Genomic DNA, 24,012 nt, shown 5'->3' with positions numbered 1-24,012 from the left:
ACACGTTGGAGTCACGTGATGCGCAAGTTGCTTTGCTTTGCTTGGGGAACAATGAAATTGCTGGGCTGCGATCGATTTTTTTTAGCCGGGCTTCCTCCGAATTGAAGTCTTGGCACGAAAAAGGAACAGGCAGCTCATTGGCTGGAAATTCAAGGCCCAGTGAAATTTCCCTGTTATCTTTTCATCGATAAGAATTTCTGGTGCTTCTCATACCAAATCTCAGCTGGCAAAGCAGTTTTGACCGTCCCAATATCACATTCTATTGAAAGTACATTAAAGAGTTTATCATCTAACAATCTTGCGTAAAAGCTCATTGCTCAATTCTGCTCATTCCAAAAAAAAAATCCAGCCCATCATGCCTGCAGGCGCTCAGGACAGCGCGAAGCGCAAAAGGGCTTCCACAGGCGATAAGGTCACCAAACTCACCAAGAGACGGCGTTCATCAAATGAGGAAGTCGAAGACCCAAACGCAAAGATTCTCCTCATGGAGCAAGGCATCCTGGAGTCCAAGAAGAACTACAACGATATCGCCAACCTTCTCAGCATCGCCAGCCGCTACGAAGATGGAGAGGAAGAGTCAACGCTAGCAACGGTGGCTTTATGTCGAATTTTCCTGAGATTACTGGCTCAGGGCTCACTTGTTGCAAAGAAAAACCTATCAGAGAAGGAATCTGTTGTCCTCGGCTGGCTAAAAGACCAGTATTCACAGTACAAGTCGCTTCTGCAAGATATGCTGAAAGATGAAGATCTTGCCGTAACCGCACTCACTCTCTCCATGAGGACCCTGAAGGCAGAGGGAGAGCACCTTCACAACAAAGAGGAATACACCTTTCCTCAAGCTTTCTTGGAGGGTATTGTTGCGATTCTGATTACGACCGATAACGATGAGTTGAGAAAGGCATTCCTCGAGTCATACGTGGAAGAGTACGATGACATTCGATACTACACATTCAAATCAGTAAAGTGAGTAACTACAGCGGCATATTATCTTCACAATTACGATACTTACCTGTATACAGGACAATTCTAGAGAGGTTAGACAAGGATAATATTCCAGACAGCTTGTTCGACCGAGCGTTTGCTTTGCTATCAGCTCTGGATGGCGTCCCCCAGTCCGCCGAGGAGCTCGAGGACTATTACATCCCCCGTCCTACAAAGAAATCTCACAATCTGAGATCAGCTATCCAACACAAGCGACAGGGACAAGACGCTTGGTTGGCCATATTGAGCATTGTCCAGACCAAAGATGAACGGAAACGCATTCTCAGCGTCATCTCCACAAACATCGCCCCGTGGTTTACAAGACCCGAGCTTCTATCCGACTTCCTCACCAGCTGTTACAACGCAGGCGGCTCCATGTCCCTATTAGCTCTCTCTGGTGTCTTTTATCTCATTCAAGAGCGGAATCTAGACTATCCATCCTTTTATCCCAAACTCTACTCACTCCTCGACAAAGATATCCTTCACTCCAAGCATCGCTCTCGATTTTTCCGCCTCTTGGATACTTTCCTTGGCTCAACTCATCTTCCCGCTGCTCTTGTTGCCAGCTTTGTCAAGAGACTTGCCCGGCTCTCATTAAATGCACCACCGAGCGCCATTGCGACTGTCATCCCTTGGATTTACAACATCTTGAAGCGCCACCCGACATGCACATTCATGATCCATCGAGTTGCGCAAGATCCGGAGCTGAAGAAACACATTCAAGAAAATGGTGCAGATGATGCCTTCAATCCCAAGGCGACAGATCCTATCGAGACAGGTGCAATTGATAGCTCCCTATGGGAGCTTGTTCAGCTGCAGTCGCACTATCACCCGAACGTTGCAACTATTGCAAAGATCATATCCGAGCAATTCACCAAGCAATCATACAACATGGAAGATTTCCTTGATCACTCTTATGCCAGTGTAAGTATCTACGCCAGATCAGTCCGTCATTTGTACATATCCATTAACACATTTTATACAGTTGCTCGATGCGGAGATTGCAAAGGATATCAAGAAAGCCCCAGTGGTGGAATTCCACATCCCCAAGAGGGTTTTCTTGCCCCAAGACGAACCTGCCACCAACCCGGACAGCCTGTTGGTGACGCTGTGGGACTTTGGAGGGCCAGCGAATGGTGTCGCGGCTGCATAAAAGACCGGGATAAATATGCAGTAGTGCATGCATGGTGACCAGCACAGCTATCACTCGACATGCGCATATGGAATCGGAGAATAATCATTGGCCTGCAGGCCAGGAAAGAGGAGGGTCCGCCAGCATTAAGCATTTAGAGATTAATTACTGCTCCTATGCACTCCGTATATACCAAATTGCTTCTTGTTTTCATCCACGTGCCGCCAGCCTGTGTTCTAGAGACGATACCTGTCTTATATATACATTTGTAGCAGAAGTAGGGAGATTAACATACCAACCTATGTTGGGGACGGATCGTCGGTCAAAAGCTACTGGAGCAGGTGCTCCGAGGAGATTCCAGTACCCGTTGGTTGGTGAGCTGTTTGTGGAGACGGCAGATTTAGTACGTAAAAGCTTATCTGAAGAGCTCATAGTGACGGAAGCCGGTTAGGAGGGTGCCAAAATAAGCAGAGCAGCGGTATTGGAGGTACGGATAAGGGCATCGAACCTAGAGACAATATGCTATAGCATAGTGGCCTCGAATTGTGCTTATATCTGTTTCTCTAGTTATCGTAGTTTGTGTTCCTATACACTTCTATACCCCTTGCCTTTATCATGTACTCGCGGCTGTGCTAAGACATATCTGATCTTCAGCTGTCTCAGCTATTTTGTCCGCTAGTTGCCGCCGGAATCCGCCACAGCCAGCAAACGCACCATTCAGTGGCTGTACGCTAATAAACCCCCGCTGGGCGATTTCCCCAGCAGCCTAACCTCGCTCCTGGTCTAGCTGACATCACTATCCAAGGCTTTCGTTATTCAAACCTCGCCAGGGCCAGCAACCCTGGACAAACAATCTCCATGCCAAAACAGAAATACGGACAAGACGGCCCCCTATCATTGCTATTGTCATCGCTACTGAACATCGCATGGCGACGCAGCAGTGGATGATGGTGTTTCACACGTCTCGACCCAGCTGCTGAAAATGTCCAGCAGCAATCCCTTTGCTCCACAGGGCAGGCCGGCTGCCTCAGCCGCTGCCAGAGCTGCATCGTCACCTGGTCCAACGTCGCAGCCCACCAGCCAGCCGCAACGCCCGCCGAAGAAGAGAAAGGGCCATCGCGCCGGCAAGAAGAAGCGATCGAGGCGGAAGAGCTTCGCGATACTGCATGAGGACAGCCACGATGATGAATTGGGTGAGTCGTCGGGGAATGGATTCTACAAGGTGGCGCAGGCCAACCTCAGCGGCACGAGCATAGACAGCGAAGCGCTACTGGACCACAGGTAAGCGACACCCTCGTGATCATGTTGACTACATCCCCTTTTCTGTGTGTGGACCAGTATGTAACCTCTTTTCTCTTTCTCCTCTCTAGAGAACAGCATCCGATGCGCGTGCGGCGGGCGTCGACGATAGTAGGGCCTGGGTCCTTTCAGAACCCTTTCTCGTCGATCAGCGCCAGTCGCCTTCGGTCGATGCAGACGGCCCAAAGCGGCGACGAAAGCCCTACTGGTCGATGGGACGAGAATGCTCCTCTATTATCAGAAGCAACAAGGCGTCCAGGATCACAGCAAGGCATCCCCAGCTACGGCGCAAGCGATACACGCCTGAACCGTCGAAGTCGCAGGACCTCCAGCGCATCTTCGAGGGCAAGGCTCAAGACAGCTTTCAGCACAAAAGACAAATACGACGTCAACCACCCCCCCTCTATTCCTGGCTCCCCAACTTTCGGTCCGACAGATGGAATAGACTTGAACTTTGGCGATGTCATGATAAGAGATGAGCTCGCCATGGAGAGCGGCGATGAGGCGCTCTCGGAAGCTGGACAAGGTCGTGACCGACCTGATATGGAAATGAGACTGGCTCCTGAAGCCTCCGGCGATGTTTGCTTCCCTGGGCCCGGAATGTCTGATATGGGCGATGATGAGATTAGATATGAGACTCAGCGGTACAGAACACGTCGTCGCCGTGGTCGGTGGCCAGATCTGTCTGTGTTGGAAGACTGGATGCGCTACGAAAAGGAAGATCGCAGCGATGAGCGACGAGTAAAGAAAATCACTGAACCACAGCTCATCAACGGTCGTCTGCGCCCAGTTCGAAAGGGCTGGTTTCAAACCGATGAAGAAGCGCCTTACAGATTTACCTACTTCAACGAAGAGTTCCAGAGCACAGTCCACAGCCAGACCATCTCAGAGCTCGTTCAGCAGGGCAGCGATTTCCAGGAATTGTTCATTCCTGAACCACGCATATTGTCGTCTGACGAAGAGAGCGATTCGGAGGATATTATGTCCCAGCCTTCCAAAGCGCGATATTCTGGAGATGGTTTCGAAGGCGATACAAAGCCCTCTACGCGGCAAGCCTCTTTTGATAATAGGAGAGATGACTTTATGTCGCCGCTCGGTCGAGGTGAAACCAATAGCAGCTCAAGGTCCGCCTCAATTCGCGGTGGAAACAAATCCCCCGATGATCACCTTACACCTAAGATTAGCAACACAGAAATGCCGAAATTATCTGAAAAGCAAGTTCGATATGGGGAGAGGCCGGTTTGGTGGCTTGATGTACTCTGCCCGACAGAAGATGAGATGAAGGTCTTGGCAAAGGCCTTTGGGATCCATCCTCTAACGGCAGAAGACGTCATGCTACAAGAGGCTCGTGAGAAGGTTGAACTGTTTCGACATTACTATTTTGTCAATTATCGCACCTTTGACCAGGACATCCACAGTGAAAACTTTTTGGAGCCCGTCAACATGTACGTCATTGTCTTCCGCGAGGGAGTTTTGAGCTTCCATTTTTCGCCAACACCACATCCGGCCAATGTCCGTCGACGAATACGACAACTAAGGGACTATCTGATTCTTTCGTCGGATTGGATCTCATATGCTATTATTGACGATATTACCGACGTTTTCCAGCCTCTCATTCAGAATATCGAGGATGAGGTTGACGAAATCGACGATTCTATTTTGCAGTTGCACACATCGTCAGATAAGAGGCTGCAGGATGAAAAATCTACAAAACTCGACGACACTACAACCATAGCAGATTCGAGTGGTGACATGCTTCGACGTGTTGGGGATTGTCGAAAGCGGGTCATGAGTTTGTACCGGTTACTGGGCAACAAGGCGGATGTCATCAAGGGATTCGCAAAGCGTTGCAACGAACGCTGGGAGGTTGCCCCAAGATCGGAAATTGGCCTGTATCTTGGTGATATTCAGGATCATATCGTGACTATGACCTCTAATCTCAGTCACTATGAGAAGTATGCAGAAATCACGCCTCTCTTTAAATCTTTGGCGTTATTCAACTAGCTAACACTTCTTTTCTTCTAGGATATTGGCTCGATCTCACGGTAATTATCTAGCGCAGATCAATATTCGCATGAATGAGCGACAAGAGCAGACCGCCGACGTGCTTGGCAAGCTCACCGTCCTAGGAACCATTGTTCTCCCCATGAACATCATCACCGGTCTCTGGGGAATGAATGTCTGGGTACCAGGACAGGACGTTGAGGGTGACCTAACTTGGTTTATGTGCATCACAGCAGGCTTGCTCTTTTTCGGGTTGGCATGTTATTGGATTGCGAAGAGGGTGTATAACATTGTTTGAGAGTCCCCCCAAAGGAACAAATGGGACTAGGAGACGGGCGTTATGGGTTTTTTTTTTTTTTTCCCCTTTTGTTTCGATGGCATCCTGTTGGATCAGAATGGAAAGCCGGCGTATATATGAAATCGCCCCTATTACCCGCGCACGCGCGTCTATTTACATATAGGTATGGAGCAAAACTTTTTGAGTATTTATATCAGTATTATTTAGTTAGCATTGTTAGTCGTTACTTAAAAAGCAGCGTCTTATCTTTCTTGCAGAATTTTATGTTGCAAAACTTGGAATGAATGCGATGGAAAGTTGCTATCTCCAAAGATACCTTTGGGGAAAATAACCAATAGCCTCAACTGTTTCTATTATTGCCTATAGAGCCCTATCGCAAATTCATACAGACAAAACAGAGAGAAGACAAAAAGAAACATTTCATATAATTGTTTTTCCAGTTTCTTGCTTCCAAATTACATTTGCCATAACTAGTTAGAGAGAAAAAAAAAGGGGAAGATATCTAGGGTAGCTGAGCGAGGCACCCACGCAACCTACCCATTCCATAGTTTGAGCGACCGTCGTAAGATGACTGAAATAGTTCCTATTTTCTTGTAGTTACTTCTGTTTATTCGATTTCATTTCAGATATATAGTAAAGACCCTTCCTCAATGCCCTCCTCCTTACAACATGTGCATTAGTGTATCCTGGACACCTATTCCTTGAAGACTGTTCTTCCAAAAAGCAATCTGCATCTAGTTACATCCGATAGAAATGTCCTTCCTCCTCATGTCCTGCGAGGCTGGTCTTACAGCTGCTGCTATGCGATCGACCTATCCTTCTTCTCATGAATATTCTTTTTCTTCCTCGTCTTACTAATTTGGTTGTTATATCAAAATGATAACCCTTCTAAAAGGGTTGAATGGGCATGGTATCTTTTATATGAGCACAATGTCGTCTGGTTTCAGTAGACTTCGTTGGTGGGAGCTGTTGTTACGTGCAAGCTTGCATGTCTATAAGGGGCCCCAAACTCTCGGATATTTCTACGTAACCAATGCATTCATCAGCAGAGATTACGTTTTTGGTTCGGCGTATATGCGCTTCGTGCCCGCGGCACTCGATGCATAGTTCAGCAAAAGTTCGTCATTGCTATTCAGAGTGATTAGCGCCGCTGGCCAGCAAATGTGGCCCTGAGAGCCATAATTTGCTGTCTATCAGCCTCTGGAAGCATGTCAATCTGAGCTTGAGGAAGCTCCATGACTGCCCGCATCAGAGCATCCGGATCTTGGCCCATGGCTGGAGGAGCTGCTACAGGGGGGGCCGCTGCTGGAGGAACATAGCCCGCGTTATTTGCCGGAGGAGGTGCGTACGGCATTGCGGTAACCGGTGGTGTGTGATTCGCGACAGGGATGCCGGGATATCCAGCAATGGGCGCTGATGGGTAGTTGGCGGCGGGTGGAGGTGGCGCGTTCGGGTCAACCACAGACTGGATAGCCTCGGGAGACACGAGACCCATCAAAAGTAGTGACTGGAAGACGGCATATGCTAGTTGGGGGGCCTGCTGAAGAAGTTCTGTCGCTCGCTGAGGTTCTGATGTGGCCAAAGTCTTCATCTGACTTAGGATATCTAGTAGCTGAGGTGGCGGCAAGGTATTGAGTGTTCTTGAGATGGCATCGGTGCAAGTCAAGCCTGGTGGTATCTCTTTTCCAGCTGGGAGTGGAGGAAGAGGTGTTGACTGAGGGTTGTATCCTGAAGCGGCGCCGCCATTTGAGGCACCAGTATTCTGTCCAGGTGTCTATCAAGTCAGCAAAAGTTGGCTCCCGCAGAGGTTGGGCAAAAACATACTTGGTTATCATCATCGGTGCTCTTTTGCTCATTAGAAAAGTCGACTCGAAGCTTTCGGCCCATGATTTCATATTCGTTTAGGTTGCGAACAGCAGAGGAAGCAGAGTCTGCGAGAGAATATGGTTAGTTATGCCATGTCTGTTGGTCAAGGTGAAAGTGCCGAATGGGGGCTTGTCGAACCGGTATCGGGATAGTCTGCAAATCCGAATCCTTTTGGTCGCCCAGTTTCCGAGTCGTAGACGAGGCGGAAGCGCTCTACTTTTCCAGCACTGCTGAAAATGTCTGTGATTTGCTCCTCAGAGAGGCCTAGAGTGCCGCTGTTAGCCACAGGCTCGAGTCGGGGAGGCGCATCAGTTGAGCCCATTGGCCCGTCCATGACTAACCGTACGGGATGTTTCCCACAAAGACGACCCTTGAAGGAGGTCTAGTCGACATATTGGCGGCTCGGGAGGTTTAGATGAAGATTTGGGCGAGATTTTAGGCAGCGTTCTGATGATTGGGTACGTATGATGCTATCGCGATTCCGAATGGCAAATGCTCTGCCTTTTTTCCCCGACAATATGTATTCCGTCGTGTATGAGCTTTCAATAGCTTAATTCAATCGAGTTGAGAAACCAAAGGGAGCGCGAATAGGTATTTGTGGTTGGCGGGAGGGACAATGACGAGGTCGTGAGATGTTGAGAGAGCTTCGCGTTTTCTTGGAAAGTCTATGCTCTGCGAGCCTTCACTGCGCCAGAATAGGCAATGGATCACTGCGGCAGGTGCCAGCCGAGGTTTCGCCGGCGATGCTCCCCTGGCCACTATAGCCCGCATTAGCTCAGGGCCTTGCGGCGAGTCTAGACGCCTGTGCCCGGGGTTAGGTGCCATGCAACAGGTACAAGTGGGATTAGTAGTCAGCTTCAGGTGTTGTTGCGACAGGTGGCCTCAAGACATTTTGACAACGTCGCTTCTGCCACCCGCTTCTGCGCCGCCGTCCTCGTTCATGGTCTCTCGCTATCGATGCAATTGCAGAGAGAGATCCATCCGCTTGCTTCTTGTTTCTGCGAGCTCTCCCTAGGGACTGCGCGTTAACGGGATAGTACCGCTGCGCTATTCGCATAGGCAAACCTGTTGGCTGGTACCTTGTCAACTGCGGTTTTCGGCACATGTTCGCAATGGCTCCCAAGTCGCGATTTACAAGGCTCGACGCCTTTACAAAGACGGTGGATGAGGCGCGGATCCGGACCACTAGCGGCGGAATTGTGACAATTGTGTCGTTGCTGGTTGTGCTGTTCTTGTCTTGGGGAGAATGGTCTTCATACCGGCACATCGTGGTACACCCAGAGCTGGTGGTGGACAAAGGCAGAGGTATGTCAAGGAACCCAAAGTGCGCATTGGAGTTATTGGGATGCTAGACTAATACGACTACGAAGGCGAGCGAATGGACATTCATCTTAACATTACCTTTCCCAACATGCCCTGCGAGCTGCTGACTCTGGATGTCATGGACGTTTCTGGCGAGCAGCAGCATGGTGTCGCTCACGGTATCACCAAGATTCGTCTGCAGCCCCCATCACGGGGTGGCGGTGTGATTGAAAGCAACTCGCTGTCCCAACTGCATGAGAAGGCCGAGCACCTGAATCCCGACTACTGTGGTGGTTGCTACGGAGCTACCGCGCCTGCTAACGCTGAGAAGCCTGGCTGCTGCAACACCTGTGACGAGGTTCGAGAGGCTTATGCGCAGTCGTCGTGGGCTTTTGGCCGAGGCGAGGGTGTTGAGCAGTGCGAGAGAGAGCATTACTCTGAGCGATTGGACCAGCAGCGAGAAGAGGGTTGTCGTATTGAGGGCTTGTTGCAGGTCAACAAGGTCGTTGGAAACTTCCATCTTGCTCCTGGCCGAAGCTTCAGCAATGGCAACATGCACGTCCACGATCTCAAGAACTACTGGGACCTTCCTAATGGCATGAAGCCGCACGATTTCACTCACGTCATCCACTCTCTGCGATTTGGACCACAGCTGCCACCGGAAGTTATTGCGAGGATGGGCCGTAGGGTTGCTTGGACCAACCACCACCTCAACCCTCTAGACGGAATCCACCAGGAAACCACCGATCCCAACTTTAACTACATGTACTTTGTCAAGATTGTCCCTACCTCTTACCTCCCACTTGGCTGGGAGCAAAAGTCCGCCTACGCGTCTGATGGTAGTGTCGAGACACATCAGTACTCAGTTACTAGCCACAAGCGAAGTCTGATGGGAGGTGATGACGCCAAGGAGGGTCACGCTGAAAGGCTGCACTCCAAGGGCGGTATTCCTGGCGTATTCTTCTCTTATGTAAGTATCTATGATGTCGCTAGATGGATACCTTGTATTGTAAGTTTGAGAGCTAACATTGTGCGTCTAGGACATTTCTCCCATGAAAGTTATTAACCGAGAAGAGCGGGCCAAGACATTCCTCGGCTTCCTATCTGGACTTTGTGCGATTGTCGGCGGTACCTTGACGGTTGCCGCTGCTATTGACCGTGGCTTGTTCGAGGGCGCCAGCAGACTGAAGAAGCTCCGATCTAAGGATATGTGAGAGAGCATGGTCAAAGACGTCCCGTTGTAGACTGCTTCGCAGGGACTCTTGAGGCGTATGGACCATTGGCGTTCTGGATGGAGTATCATTGTTTTTTTCTTCTTTTGAAAAGGGGATCATTGAAAGTATATAGATCGATCTATGATGATTAAGGATGAGCCAATTGGACTTTGGCGGTAGTGATCAGCATTTCCAATTGTATTTGCAATTCTACCGTCATTGATGTTTTGATGGCCACGTATTTGGATTTTCTTCAGATGTTATCGCAGTTTAGTGGTACATAGTAGTAGCACTTGGTCTTACAAATGAAAGGCATCATTACCAGCATCCACTCGGCTATACAGCGCCCAGAACATTCCGCACGGGAATACGAAGTGTGCATCTGTTTCACAGCCTTGAAGTAGATCCTATTACTCTAAGTATAGACACTGTTAGTATGAGCTGGCAATAGCTAATGTACAGCTTTATCACATACGGGATACAGACTGCCGTGATGGAAATACAGACACATCTCAACCGGAAGTCCAAAATGATATAAATAGATTCAGGGTGGATTCTCACGCCAAACTAAGAGATACCACTAGTGGCAGTAATCCCGGAACTCGGCTGAGGCCTCGTGACCATCAAGAGAGCTTACCACAGCTACCAGGTACAAGATAGTGCAGCAACAGACCGCAAAATCGGCGATATCGTAGCTTTTACGAGCTGCTGCCAGCATTAGCATTGGCAGAGCTCCATCGAGCCCAGGCATCGTCTGTTGAGACGGGATCGCCCTGCATTGGTCTCAGAATCATATGCGGCGCCCTGTGTTTTGGCATTTGCACCACCGCTGTTTCATGCGTTGCCGTGGCGGAGCCCGCATGTGACAGCTTGCGACGCTAGAAACGGGTTTTTGTTTTGTTTTCGACAGCGGTTCCGATGGAATCCAAGCCTCGCGGCGTTGGAATTGACAAGAGACGAAAAACATGCATGGCCTATGGGAGCCCCCCTTGCTAAGCGGTGTATCATGATTGACCTCATCGTGCATGCACTGCCGATATCAGTGGGTGAAGCGATGTGCGACCATGCTCGATGAAGATGACGGAGGTACACGTAAAAGAGCCCGACGTCAATATTAGCAGCAGCGCATCGCGTGCATATGCAGCAGCGAAAAAAGCATGGACCAAGTGCTGCCAGATATGTACAGCAACTAACAGAATCGCATGACATTTTTTACGTTTTTGTCATGGCGCGCCATTGGTGGGAGTCCAGTTTGGGCCATGCAATCTGCGCAATCGATTTTCCTTTGTGCCGCCCCTTGCTAAGCGATCCTCACGATGGATCATGGACAAAGGTGAAATGACTCGGCACTGTCATTAACACGGCACTAAGGGCCAGAACAAAGAGCCAAGTCTGACCGCAGCAGAGAGGAGCACATATTACGGAGCTTAAAGGCGCGCAGATGATGTTGTACGGAGCATGCCAGCATTAGGAAGCTATCTAGCTGGCTGTTATTTATAGCACAGATAGCTTGCGTGAAGTAAACGTTTGCCACGACGACGACGGCGCAGCTGAACTGCTTGCGTAAGATTTATGCATTCAGGTCATTATTGCTATTGCCACTGAGGGGCATCGATTGCAATAGTGGGCAAGCAGACGATATGCAGCGTCAGTGCCCAATATCTGTGACAACCATTGATTTTATAGGCACTACTATTGGCAATGCGAGAAAATCCTTTTTTAACTAAAAGCTTGATAGGATGGATGCGCGCCGAGGCACATTTAAATTCAATTTTTGCTAGTCTGCATGCAGGAAATAAGGATGGGCCAATTTAGCCTCTCCGTGCATGTTTTAAAATGATGAAGGCGGCGACGCTCACTGGCCAGGTCCCCAGAAAAAAAAAGGGCCTGTGGCTGCTCCCAATTTATTGAGTCCAATGCACCCCAGACGATGGCTGTCGCCGGTGCGCCCAATTATATGCCAAGGGTCCCTGAGCCTCGCCCAATGTGGCCTGTGGCCTGAACCGTAGCAGTCCCTGGGGCGGTACTTGTAGCGGCTCTGGGGGGAAAAGCATGTTGGCACTTGCGCGTATAGCTGCGTCGTACCTGAACCTTACCAGTACGGCGGGCGGGCGACATGAACACGAATGCAGCTATTAGTTGAGAATAGTATGACGGAATATTTTTCTAATGGCTCAAGGCGTCATTGGCAGCAAATATCAATTGATGGCTACATAGATATAAAGTGTTGGGAATGAAATCACAGAGTGCGCATCGCAGCAAAAGTCTGATGACTTGCAGGCCTTTTTCTTTGGGGCCAGACACACACTGGGGAGATTGCCCGAGATTACCTAGTGCTAGCCACTGGCCAGGAACATCAAGCCACGAGAGCCGGGGGGAGCGCTATGGCATTCATGGATGTCTTGAAAGGGTGACTGGTGGTGTATACGTGAACTTACAGCACGCAAGTAGCAGCACTAGTGACACAACAACAGATCTCTCTAATACGAGCTTATGGGTGTAGTGGCTGCCAGTCTATGGACTCGTGGACTGTGAGCAATGGCTCAATCAACTCAGATAGCCGTCCGCGTATATTGGGCCTAATTGCTAGCGACAAAGTATGCCAATACGAAGCGATAGTGCCAAGCAGCAAATTCCCACCACTCAATCTCGACCCGACCTTGGGTGGAAAATATGCTGCAGCCCGGTACCTGTTCTGATGCCTGCATATACCAGGCCTAACAGGCATTTCCGCCGATGCTAGGAAGCGCCACCAGCCGTGCACTCACTCATCCATTCAGCACTCACTCACTCTTCTACCTTCTACAGCACTAGCTCCCACGAATACCTGGACAGCTACCCATTATTTTAGCATTGCCCCCATCAAACACTAAGGGGAGCGGCAGAGAGCAGGAAAAAAGAGGATCCTGAACCTTCAGCATTTACGCTTCTGTACCTTGAAGTCTAAAGGACAAGCCACCATCTCGGGTTAGTCCTCGTGCGCGCTGCCACTAGCCGTACCGGTAGCGCAGTACTTGCCCCGTCGGCGGGAACTGGCTGCGCGAGCTCGTACAGAGTACCTGGAGCCGACCGCAGCTACGGGGGCCGCCACTGGCCTCCTAACCTCCTTTTGCTTCGTATCCATCCACCATCAAACTCGCAGGTATTCCTCCTCCTTTCCTCAGTCCCGACGCTCGCCTCTCAGACCGCCGAGACAGGCTGCCGACCAAGGGAGGCGTCCATCAGTGCGAGCCTCATTGCCTTGCGTCTTCTGCGGGTTGCTTTTATGCTTTGAGCGCTTCGTTTCTTGTGTCGTGATCGCTTCGCTTCTCTCTTCGCTTCTCTTCTTCTGTCTGCCCTTGCTTCTTCTTGCTCCCCACGACTCTCGGCCCCTCGTGTGACAAGAAACGCACGTTGTCGAGCACGACTTTTCCCCGTTACTCCGTATCCTAGACCAAGTGCTCCGTATTTTCTACTTCATACACCACCTTGCTCGGGGCCAGCATCTTTCAACCTCTTTGTTCGAGCAGCTCTTCTGCGAACCTTTGATATCGCGCAGCTGCTTCTCTTCGATTCGTCCTTTTAAACTCACCCCAGTCTATCCTTCGCCTTCTCTTCGTATTCCACTCTCTTTTGTTGTTTCTATTCTATTCTTTGCTTCACTCGGATCTTTCGTGCCGCCCGTCACCGACGCCGACGCTGACACGACCATCGAATCGTCATTGATCCTCGCTGGCCTGGTCATCAGAACATCGCCGCACCGCCACAACACCTTGCACCTGCACCCGTGCTTTTGCGCAGCACCACCGACGCGGATAGCCTACGCCCAGCCAGTCCGCGGTGCCAGTTGCTTCTTGGTCTTTATTTTTGGGATTCTGCGCGTCCCCGCCCAGGCTTTGATGATCCCATTTCGGAGTCTGCTTGTTTTATTTATCTATCCTGTTTAGCACCCTTGGCGCTTGCGCATTCGCTGCTATCCCTTCACCACACAACCCGCTGGACTTGGGCTTTGACCAATATGAAAGACGCCGTGACCAATCGCCCGTCCTTGCTGGACTTGCGATCCCACTCCGCCAACTCTGCCGCTTCTACCACCTCCCGACCTCTGCGATCACCGCGACTCCATGTTGCCGGGGAAGCTCCTCCCGAACTCTCTCCCTTGGATGCCTTTGCCCTGCAGAGTCGACTGCTGGCTCGACAGCTCCAGGAAACCACCAACAAAGATGGAAATCGCGTTAGCCGACTTCCCCCTCTGACGGCTGAGAGCCCTCTGATCATCCAGGGCCGGTCAGAATATTTCCGATCCATGTCCCAGGACTCGGCATCTGAGCGAGATGAGTCCCCTGCCCCGACTTCCGCCGGATTGGGGCTGCTGGAAGACGCCTTCTCGAGCGAAGTCGAACGACCAAGATCTATGCACCCACGGATGAGTCGAATTCCCGCCACGCCCGATGATGGCGTTCCTCCTGTGCCAGAAGATCTACCAGATGTACCAGATATTCCCGAATATGCTCGGGGCCGACGGCTGGGACAACGTGATGATCCAAATAGTTACTTCGGGGCACGACAAGATCGATCTCCATCCCCTCTAGAAAACGATATCCTTCCTCCACTTGATCGCCAATCAACAAAATCTCCCATTTCTGGTCGCCCTCAGCCCTCGTCTTTCTCTTCTGCTTTTTCGGATTCCTCTCCTCGAAGATTCAAACAGAGCTCCCTCGACGAAATCGGCTTGGCACCGCCCAGAAGCCTCTTCCCTGGACGCTTTCCGAGTGCTTTGCCTTCCCCTGTACCGACAGAGGAGGACTCGTTTGGCGACATGTCCAGTTCGGTTCGGTCGTTGCCTTCCCGAAAACTGTCTTCTGGCAGCGCGGCCCTCCCACACCATATGGCATCTTCTGTTATGCCTTCTTTCCAACGATCTCCATCTGCTGCTTCTGAATCTTCCGCGCTTCCTCGACCCGCCTTCAACTTTTCTCGGCCCATGAGCAGATCTGGAACCCCCAGTTTTGACCCTCCTATCCGGCAGGCTTCATCAGATAGCCAGCCGTCATTTATACTGGCTGATGAGTCGGCCCAGACTCCAATAAGCATGCACAGTGAAGCTTTTGTGGAACAGCCAGCAGATAGCAACGGGACCTATGTCTACTCCAAGTTTGTTCTGCCTCGAGGAAAGTCAATTCAGCGGTCCGAGTCTTCAGATGACCACCCTCAAGCGGGCGCACCACCTTCACCTCCTACTCGACCGTCTAGCTCTGCTCGTACCATCCCAGATGATGCTGCCAGTATCTCCAGTGCGATGACAAGACAGCAGAGTGATGCGGGTAAGCTCAGCTCAGAGAGCTCTGGTCGTGGACCTAGACCTTCAAATGAGTCCAGGCGACAGGCCGAAGATGCTCCCAGAGGCAGATCACGGACCTTGCATGCCGGAGAAGCACCCAGGGGTAGAACACCTGCCTCGATTGGTACGAGCGACTCTGCCAACACGATCCGCCCGACCATGTCCGTCCGATCAACAACGAGCGCCGGACCTGCGCCTACACCTACTGCTGCAGAGATGACGGCTGAAGAGCACCTTGCAAAGGGAATAGAGTGCCACGAGAATGGCTCTCTAAACGAATCAACCTACCATCTCCGTCATGCAGCTAGACTCAACCACCCAACAGCTATGCTTCTGTATGCCCTTGCTTGTCGCCATGGTTGGGGTATGAAGGCCAATCAAAAAGAAGGAGTGCAGTGGTTACGGAAAGCAGCTGATATGGCAAGTGGCGAAGTTGCTGAAGATGAGGGGAACGCCAAAGAAGGAAAGCGTATCAATGTTGCTGAAAATAAGACTCACAAGGCTCAATTTGCCTTGAGCATCTACGAGTTGGGCGTAAGCCATATGAACGGATGGGGTATTGAGCAGGACAAAGCCCTCGCGCTGCGTTGCTTTGAAATCGCTGGCAGTAAGTTGAAACTGACCCATTTTCACTAATATTATTTTATGGTTCTTGTCTTACTAACAATTTGAATAGCATGGGGCGATGTCGATGCTTTGGCGGAAGCTGGTTTTTGCTACGCCCAGGGAATCGGCTGCAAGAAGAACTTGAAGAAGAGTGCCAAGTTTTACCGAATGGCTGAAGCTAAGGGCATGAGCATGGTAGGAAACAGCTGGTATGTTCCATCTCCTCCTTCTCTACCGTTACCTATACGCAATGACTAATTCAAATCGCTACTTAGGATCCACAAGGCAAAATACATGGATGACGCGGATGTCCCAGATATCCCAAAGAAGGCTCGAGCTCGCAGCAAGTCCCGCTCACGAGCCATGTTTGGCAAAAAGCCCGCTTCATAAACGGGCCACTCTAATGATGATGAATTCTCTTCGTCCCATCCATCTATAACGGAGTTTCAGGATTCGGCTGTCTCGCTTCAATATTGGGGTCTTTATTTTTACTCCCTCTCCCACTTTTGCTTTCCGCCCATTTTTCTTCTCTTCTCTTCTTCTTCTTATTCTTCTTCCCCCTTTTCTTTTTTCCTTTTTCTGTTTTTAACTTTCAGCATTTGAGTAGGCGGGTTCATACTTTTTACTTTCACTTCTTCCTTTTCTGTTTCCTGTGCTCTTTTTTTTTTTTTAACCTTGATATGCTCTTGAAAGCATGGTGGGACTCGATGAGCCCCTTTTTCTTGGGACACACTGCTCTAAGCTTGTTTCTTGGAGAAGCCTTGGTTCTTGATTCTTGTAAGAAGAATTTTTTGCTTTGCTGTCTGTGGCGTACATATATTACATTTCCTTTGTTTCTTCTACCTTAAACCGAGATCGCATAGAGTGCGGTTGGTTTACTTTTTTGCCGGGCGTTTGGCTGTTCATATATCCAAAAAGACGTTGTGGGAAACGTCTCATATCTAGGACAAATAGGGCGATAACAAAGATAATCCAATAATTTCAAGACCAAAAACTCTCTCTAATCCCCTCTTTATCTCATTGAATGGGTTCGAAACGTTGTATCATTATCATAGCTTTGAAATTTTATTTGATTTCTAGTCTGTTAACTATTTCGCGGATAACAAAAAGTCACGTCATAACCGCCCGCTATTCCTTCCCATCTTAGGTATCAACATCCATCTTCTCGCCCTCAACCGGTAAGTCGTGTACTGTGACAAATCGTTTAAGATCGCTCTTGTTGATGACCTTTTCGTTTAAGACGGCAGTGGTGCCCTTCTCGAAGCGGTAGCTCTGCAGCTTCGCGCTCTTCTCGTTGGGCTTGATGTAATTTCGTAGCAGGGTAGTCTTCTCGTTGGTAATGACGGCAACGTCGACGTTGGAACCAGAACCCAAATCGTTCCAGATACCAGCCAGAATAGCGTCGCTGCACAGCTTGACAGCCTCATCTCGTGTCAGGTCACCCTTCCACTGCGTCTCGAAGACGCTCATGGCGGCGAGAGAGCCGGATCCCATGGTGACGTAGGGGAGCTTGTCTGTGCTACCGTGGGCGTGGACAGTGAAGAGGTGGGTGCCGGTAGGGTCGCAGCCGGCGACGACGAGGTACGCACCAATGTGGCCCTGGTAGCGGAAGAGGTGCTGCTTAAGGAGGGTCATGCAGGTGACGACGCGGGGCTTGCGGCCGGTAGAGAGGGAGTGCAGCTCGAGCTGGGAGGAGATGAGGGCGGTGGTGAACTCAGTGTCGGCGGCGGTACCGGCACCGGCACACCAGATCTGGGGGGAGATGTAGTGAAGCTTCTCGCAGTTCTTGTCGGCAACGATGGGACCGGATGTGGCTCGGGTATCAGCAGCAATCTGTTTGTTGGGTTTCGTAAGCCAGATGTCCTCGGTTTGTGATGTTTGTTTTCTGCTTCATATCAGGGAGAGAGGGGGAGGGGTGATTGAGAGGGGAGCAGCAAGCAGAAGAAGCAGAGTCTGGGCTACTCACCACAACGCCACCGTCGAAGATGCAGCCGACAATGGTTGTTCCTGTGCTGGTCGCCTTGGGCAGAGGCACTCCCCGGGCGTGCAGGGCCGCATTGCGGTTGTAGTTGGAGAAGTCGAAGCCCGGCATCTTGAGGCTGCTGTGGTGCTTTTACGACCAGTCGTGCTGGTCTCGTCTATTTCTCGTGTGTACCAAGTTGCAAGTCTAACGGCCGTGGAGCATCAGCATTCGCTGTGTCGTATGTCGCGCTTCAATGATTTGTGGTTCCGTCGTTTTGGTGAAGCTCGCAGGCTGGAGATGGTCGATGTTTGAGTATAGTAGTGGTAGCTGATGACGAGGCTAAAAGCTGCCTTCTGCCTTTAGGCACCTTGCTGCCAACGACTTGGCTGGGCCAAGTCACCAAGCACTGAAATTTAGCGCATAAGATACAAGCTCCCACCTGTAGTGCCTGGTAGTGCTGCTGTTCCCCTCTATAAAAGCCCCCCGGCACAGCTGGCAGCGCCTCTGATTGGCCAGCCGCCTCGCCTGTGGGATGATGGAGCGCAACTGCACGCGCCATTGGCTCAAGCTCTCGTGAACCCACGTGATTCCACCCAGAGAGCTCCCAAAAAGTTGGATTTCGCATGCAAGGGTCGCGAGAATGGTGCAGGCGGCGCAGTTCCCGTTGCACCTCCAATCGCTACTCTTGCACAGTCCGCTGCAGCAGAGCAACCGACGCGTCTTCTCGCCTCACCGATTCTTTGCCGCGCCCTCGCCCTTCTCGCGGTCTCTGCCTCCGAATTGGGCCCCGGCACCAGGCGCAGCTTCTGCCGGCGGGAGCTCCAGCGACGACGGGACTTTTCAGCGCGGCGCCGCAGACCCATGTTCATCCACGAGTCGGATTGTCAACGAGATTCGGAGCTCGTCTGAGGCGACGACAATGGCTTTTGGGTTCAACGCCTCGAACAACGCCATGAATGGGGGCGCGGGAACGGTCAATGCAGGCCCTGACCTGGAAACTATTCAAACTGAGGTGAGTAGAAATATTTTTCTGTACTTGGTCGTTGAATTCATTGCAACATTTTTTTTTTTTTGTTGTCTTTCTGTTGTATGGGCAACCAAAAGTGATGATCAGACCATTGACACGCAAACTTTTTCTTATCATATAGGCCCTCGGTTTCCTCGCCATTGCTGGCGATGCCAAACTTCGCCTCACTACTCCTTGGGAGTCACTTCCTACTGCTACCTCCTCGCTCCTAAGCGTTGCCTCAAAGAGAGGCCTAGTTGCTGCCGCCGGCCCTGACCAAGTCATCATCGCCACAACTGAGTCGATTCGAAAAGGCTTTGAGGGACCCAAAGATGGCGATTCCGATATTCGAAGCTTCGAGCCTCAGCTCAAGATCCCCATGCCTATGCGGGTGTCGCAGCTAGTGTTTACCGCCGACGAGAATTACCTTGTGCTGTCAGCGGAATCTGGTGGTGGTCTTGCCGTTTACGAAGTGCAGAGCCTTCTCCAAGGATCGCCAAATTCCGCGTTTGAGTTATCAACAAATGGAGAGGCTTTGAGGTCGCTGGTGCCAAATCCTATGGCTCCAGAGCTTTGTGCTATTGTCACCAATGGTGGCAACCTCCATATTGCAAACCTCCAGGAGAGGAAAATCAGCAACGCGCTGAAGAGCCAGGTTAGCTGTACTGCCTGGAGCTCAAAGGGCAAACAACTTTGTGCTGGATTGGCTGATGGAACTATTCACCAAATGACTCCTGAGGGAGAAGGCAAAGCCGATATACCCAAACCTCCCAATATGGGCAACTGCCATGGTAAAATCATTGGTCACTGAGAAACGAGAAGAAGTCTTCATGCTGACAACTGAATAGTATCATCACTCACATGGCTTGAGAATAACCTCTTTCTTGCCATTCATACAACTAATGATTCCCCTCCTTCTTCGGTCTACCACGTCATTACACGTCAACTGCCCTCTACCTTCACCTACCAAAAGCTTATGGATCCTGTTGACCCATTTGGATCTGAGAAGATCCCTCATCATACCATACTGAGACTGAGAGACTTCCCTCCCGATATTCAGGATCTCCTTATTGTTTCGTCCACAGCAACATCTGATATCGGTCTATTGACTCGGTCTAAAAGTGCACTTGCAACCGATAGGCCTGCCGACTCCATCACAGGCGTTTTTACGACTACCGAACTGCTCGATGACTCTAAGCGACCCACCCTTCCAATGACTGATAGCATGGACGATTCGACTCCCATCGGAATTGCCCTGGACCTGTCCAGCAAGGACAAAGTCTATAAGCCTATACCATCAGAAGAGGAGCTTGAAGAGTCGCCGACGCCTTTACCAGGATTCTGGGTTCTGACTCATGAAGGTGTACTCTGCTCCTGGTGGGTCATTTATACTGACTCTATCAAGAAAGGTACCGCCTATTCGGGGTTGACAGCAGTTCAAGGTGATGCGGTGCCCACGTCAGCACCAGCACCAGCCGCAGCTGTAGCCTCGCCCTTTGGTAGCTCATCACCTTCGCCCTTTTCCGCACCTACTTCAGCGGCTCCTGCTTTTGGATCTTCGGCACAGCTAGGCCAGAAAGCCTCTCCATGGGGATCAGGAAGTGCAGCCGCTGCTACTACGCCAAGCGGCGGGGCGACTTTCGGATCAAGCACTTTTGGCTCAGCGGCACCGGCTGCCGCCTTTGGAAAGTCGAGCGCCTTTGGTCAATCCTCCCAGCTAGGCATGCGAGCCAGTCCCTGGGCCTCTGGTGGTGGTATGGGAGCAGGAGCAGGAGCAGCGTCCACTCCAGCCTTTGGCCAATCAGGCTTTGCTGGTTTTGCGAACAAAGCTGCTCAAAGCCCATTTGGAAGCACCGCTGCAAGCACTGCTCAAGCCTCTGCGCCCACATCTTCTGGAGGGTTCGCCGGGTTTGCCTCTCAAGGGGGGTTTGCTTCTCTTTCTGGTAACAATACTAATACCTCAGGGACTAGCGCTTTTGGCAGTGGTGGTAAACTAGCTGGAACTGGAAGCGCGTTCGGAACTGGAGGCTCGTTTGGATCTGGTTCAGCAGACACTGCCTTCCCATCGAAGACCTCAGGAGCGTTTGGTTCTACTCAAGACAAGCCAGCCGGCAGCGTTTTTGGGTCAACTCAATTCAAACTAGAAAGCTCATTCAAGCCTGATACATCCGTTCAAGAAGATAATAACAAAACACCTGCACCCTCTGGATCATCAATGTTTGGATCGAATTTTGGAGCAGCCCTCAACGATACCGAAAACAAGGTCCCTGAAGAAGATATGGATACTGGCGAACCTTCTGAAGTGTCTCCGCAAGCTGAATCTACAACCCCGGCAGCAACTCCCGCACCGGCGAGATTCGGTACCCCATCCTCAACCACTGGCACTTCAGTTTTCGGCCAACCAAGCAAACCTGCCGCAACTGGACTTTTTGGTGCCAAAACAGATACTCCACAAACTACAGGAACTGGATTATTTGGATCAGGAGGCACCACCCCCAAACCAGCAAGTGGTGGCTTATTTGGAGCCAAGACTGAGCCAGCCAAACCTGCTGGTTCTGGGGCATTTGGGTCTGCGTCTTTCGGAAAGCCTGCTGAGGCTCTTGCAAGCAAAGGTGGGGACACATTCGATACACCTCTTCCTCCAGATACAACAAGCAAGTCATCTTATCTAATCGGTGATTCTTCAGACTCATCCACCACGTCCGCCTCTTCCAGCTTTTTTGGAAGCGCTCCAACTTCTAAACAGAGCACCTTGTTCTCTTCAGACAAATCTGTAACGGTTAAGGAAAACCCTTTCGCCACTACCACACCAAAGAATACGGCAACGAAGCCCAACCCTTTCTTAACTAAGGAGAAATCAACAGTAATCGAAGACGCCCCTCTACCCCCTGACCCAACTAAGGCAAGCATTTTCTCTAAAGCAGCACCTTCAGCATCACCAGCCAGCTTCGCACTTCCTACATCTTCCAAGGGAGCCCCTATTCCAGAGTCTGAAGATGAAGAAGAGGAAGAGGAAGAAGAAGAGGAGGTGGAGGAGGAGGAGGAGGAAGAAGAAGAAGGAGAAGAAGAAGAAGAAGAAGAAGAAGAAGAAGAGAGCGAATTAGATGACAATGCATCTGAGGGTAGCGGCATTGATGTAGCTGAAGACCTCAGCCCTACACACACTCCGGAACAGCAACGGTCACGACCACTGTTTGGGGAGGTCGGCAAAACCCCAAGCCCTCGGTTACCAAGCGCCTTGCAAGGCGGAGTGGGAAACCGTGCCCTTTTGTCGGATGCCACTAGATCTGCCAATGCACCAGGTGTGGTTCCCCAAGCTTTGGGACCTAAGCGAGCGCAGCTTGTTACATCAAGCAAAGACAAGACTGCTGCTGAAGATCCATTTATTACGCAGTCAAGAAAACTACGAGAGCGACAACAGGCCGAAGAGGGTCGGGTATTGATTGACGAAGAGGATGAAAGTGTACAAAGGCTCCTTGCGTCTGAAGTTGAAGGCAAATTAGTACTGGATGAATTTATCGCCCATTCAAATGTTGCGCCGCCAGCCCAGGAAAGCATTCCTGCGCAGGTCGAGGCTGTTTACCGAGATATCAACTCAATGATTGATACCCTTGGACTGAATGCTCGGTCTGTAAGGGCCTTTACAAAAGGACATACCGATAACCGCATTCCAGATGGAAGATCTCCGGACGACCTCGAAGATCCAGATGATTGGGTTCTATGTGAAATTGATGACCTTGGGGAGATTCTCGACATTGAGCTTTCTGGCGACTTGGATGAAGGTCGGGTACAGGACCTTCGCGACAAACTCGAGGCCTGCCAAGACCTAGCCAGGGACATGCACCGGCTCCGAGCCAAGCAGGAGGATCTGAAGAGAATTGTCATGGCGAGAGTAGATCCAAACCAGGCTGACGCTGCGCGATCGCTCCCTCTTAGTGCAGAACAGCAAACACAGCAGAATGAACTGAGGCGGGAGTACACGAACTTCTCAAAACTTCTCGCCGAAGCAGAGGAGGCATTGACTCTTCTCAAGACTCGCATGGCGTCACTCTCAAGCGCTTCGGGCAGGGGGGGCACGAACGTTCCCACTGTGGAAGCTGTGATGAAGACAATCACTAAAATGACAAGCATGGTAGAGAAGCGCAGTGGAGATATCGATGTTTTGGAAACACAGCTGCGTAGGATGCGACTGGACTCACCTACTAGGGATGGATCTCCTTTCCGAACATCGCAGGCAAGGAGGAGCATCCTGCTCGCTTCGGACGCGACACCATCTCGCAATTTCCGCCAGAGCATATCTGGAAGTCTATCCGGGAGTGTCATGTCTGTATCCAGTTCGATTCACACACCGCGAAAGAAGGTTAGCGGTTTCAGCAGGGAAGAAAAGGGAGATCTTATGGACAAGAGAGCCAAGCGGCAAGCAGTACTTTCCAGATTGAAAGATAGTGTACAGAAGAAAGGCGTCAGTGTATGGAATATGGAAGATATCGAGTGAAAGAAAAACAGGGAAAAAAATAAAGAAAACAATGGAATTGGAGCAAATGGCCACTACCAATGCAGTAGTGACGCTTGATATGGATTGTGAATATTTAGGTTAATTCAAACGGTTTATCAGGTTAGATAGCACGACATGGAAACTTGACTTTGGTATAGCTAAAGCAATGTATTATGGGTTATGAATATTGCGCATATAACATAATAGCAATAGGCGATGTTGGCGTTTGCCATTCAGCTACACATATATTAGGTGCAAAGACGCTCTCTACAGTGTTGTAAGTTGGTGTTCTAACGTTCGTTGGAGCTATATATGTAGTTCTTCGCCTATCTCAAAAAATGAGGAATAAGGGGAAAAGCAGTACTGCGACATCAACCTTCTTGATTAATGCTATTCATAAGACTATTGAACTTGCTTGAAGCTCTCTTCAGTCGTCGCGAAGATGATGTAATAAAAATGCACCAGCACAAAAAAGGTTTAGTGGCAGATGCTTTCTCCTTCACCTTGGCTCACCTTGGCGGGGCTC

The 24,012-nt window shown here is 50.5% G+C and overlaps 7 protein-coding genes across 7 annotated transcripts; 5 read left to right on the top strand and 2 right to left on the bottom strand.

Moving 5' to 3' along the window:
- Nucleotides 1–355: 355 nt before the first annotated feature.
- On the top strand, nt 356–2,134 carry GGI43DRAFT_379448 (ribosome biosynthesis protein NOC4; the record flags this gene model as incomplete). The annotated part of the gene is made up of 3 exons (XM_083202841.1): nt 356–963; nt 1,020–1,905; nt 1,967–2,134. 3 exons carry the CDS (start codon nt 356–358, stop codon nt 2,132–2,134), a joined length of 1,662 nt encoding a protein of 553 aa, XP_083064900.1.
- A 525-nt stretch (nt 2,135–2,659) lies between these two features.
- Nucleotides 2,660–6,160, top strand: GGI43DRAFT_149467 (magnesium transporter CorA family protein). Its single transcript, XM_083199409.1, has 3 exons — nt 2,660–3,394; nt 3,484–5,367; nt 5,438–6,160. The coding sequence occupies exons 1-3, from the start codon at nt 3,096–3,098 to the stop codon at nt 5,712–5,714; spliced, it is 2,460 nt and encodes an 819-aa protein (XP_083064899.1). The 5' UTR covers nt 2,660–3,095; the 3' UTR covers nt 5,715–6,160.
- Nucleotide 6,161: 1 nt separating this feature from the next.
- Nucleotides 6,162–8,110, bottom strand: GGI43DRAFT_149455 (hinge domain of cleavage stimulation factor subunit 2-domain-containing protein). Its single transcript, XM_083199408.1, has 4 exons — nt 7,922–8,110; nt 7,719–7,844; nt 7,539–7,645; nt 6,162–7,488 (listed from the first exon to the last, which is right to left on the bottom strand). The coding sequence occupies exons 1-4, from the start codon at nt 7,971–7,973 to the stop codon at nt 6,856–6,858; spliced, it is 918 nt and encodes a 305-aa protein (XP_083064898.1). The 5' UTR covers nt 7,974–8,110; the 3' UTR covers nt 6,162–6,855.
- A 582-nt stretch (nt 8,111–8,692) lies between these two features.
- Nucleotides 8,693–10,096, top strand: GGI43DRAFT_379445 (retrograde cargo receptor ERV46; the record flags this gene model as incomplete). The annotated part of the gene is made up of 3 exons (XM_083202840.1): nt 8,693–8,885; nt 8,951–9,852; nt 9,923–10,096. The coding sequence occupies 3 exons, from the start codon at nt 8,693–8,695 to the stop codon at nt 10,094–10,096; spliced, it is 1,269 nt and encodes a 422-aa protein (XP_083064897.1).
- Nucleotides 10,097–13,657: 3,561 nt separating this feature from the next.
- Nucleotides 13,658–16,557, top strand: GGI43DRAFT_149391 (tetratricopeptide repeat protein). The gene is made up of 3 exons (XM_083199407.1): nt 13,658–16,023; nt 16,093–16,231; nt 16,298–16,557. Exons 1-3 carry the CDS (start codon nt 14,094–14,096, stop codon nt 16,410–16,412), a joined length of 2,184 nt encoding a protein of 727 aa, XP_083064896.1. The 5' UTR covers nt 13,658–14,093; the 3' UTR covers nt 16,413–16,557.
- A 608-nt stretch (nt 16,558–17,165) lies between these two features.
- GGI43DRAFT_379443 (proteasome core particle subunit beta 2) lies at nt 17,166–18,114 on the bottom strand (the record flags this gene model as incomplete). The annotated part of the gene is made up of 2 exons (XM_083202839.1): nt 17,166–17,855; nt 17,989–18,114. The coding sequence occupies 2 exons, from the start codon at nt 18,112–18,114 to the stop codon at nt 17,166–17,168; spliced, it is 816 nt and encodes a 271-aa protein (XP_083064895.1).
- Nucleotides 18,115–18,625: 511 nt separating this feature from the next.
- On the top strand, nt 18,626–24,008 carry GGI43DRAFT_429522 (uncharacterized protein; the record flags this gene model as incomplete). The annotated part of the gene is made up of 3 exons (XM_083209124.1): nt 18,626–18,997; nt 19,134–19,782; nt 19,840–24,008. 3 exons carry the CDS (start codon nt 18,626–18,628, stop codon nt 23,484–23,486), a joined length of 4,668 nt encoding a protein of 1,555 aa, XP_083064894.1. The 3' UTR covers nt 23,487–24,008.
- Between the last annotated feature and the right edge of the window lie 4 nt (nt 24,009–24,012).

This window comes from Trichoderma evansii, assembly GCF_050947405.1.
Source record: "Trichoderma evansii strain SZMC 28006 chromosome Unknown GGI43scaffold_2, whole genome shotgun sequence".
Taxonomy (NCBI): Eukaryota; Fungi; Ascomycota; class Sordariomycetes; order Hypocreales; family Hypocreaceae; genus Trichoderma; species Trichoderma evansii.
Note: the sequence above shows the minus strand (reverse complement) of the source record. Positions and strands in the feature narration are given on the sequence as shown.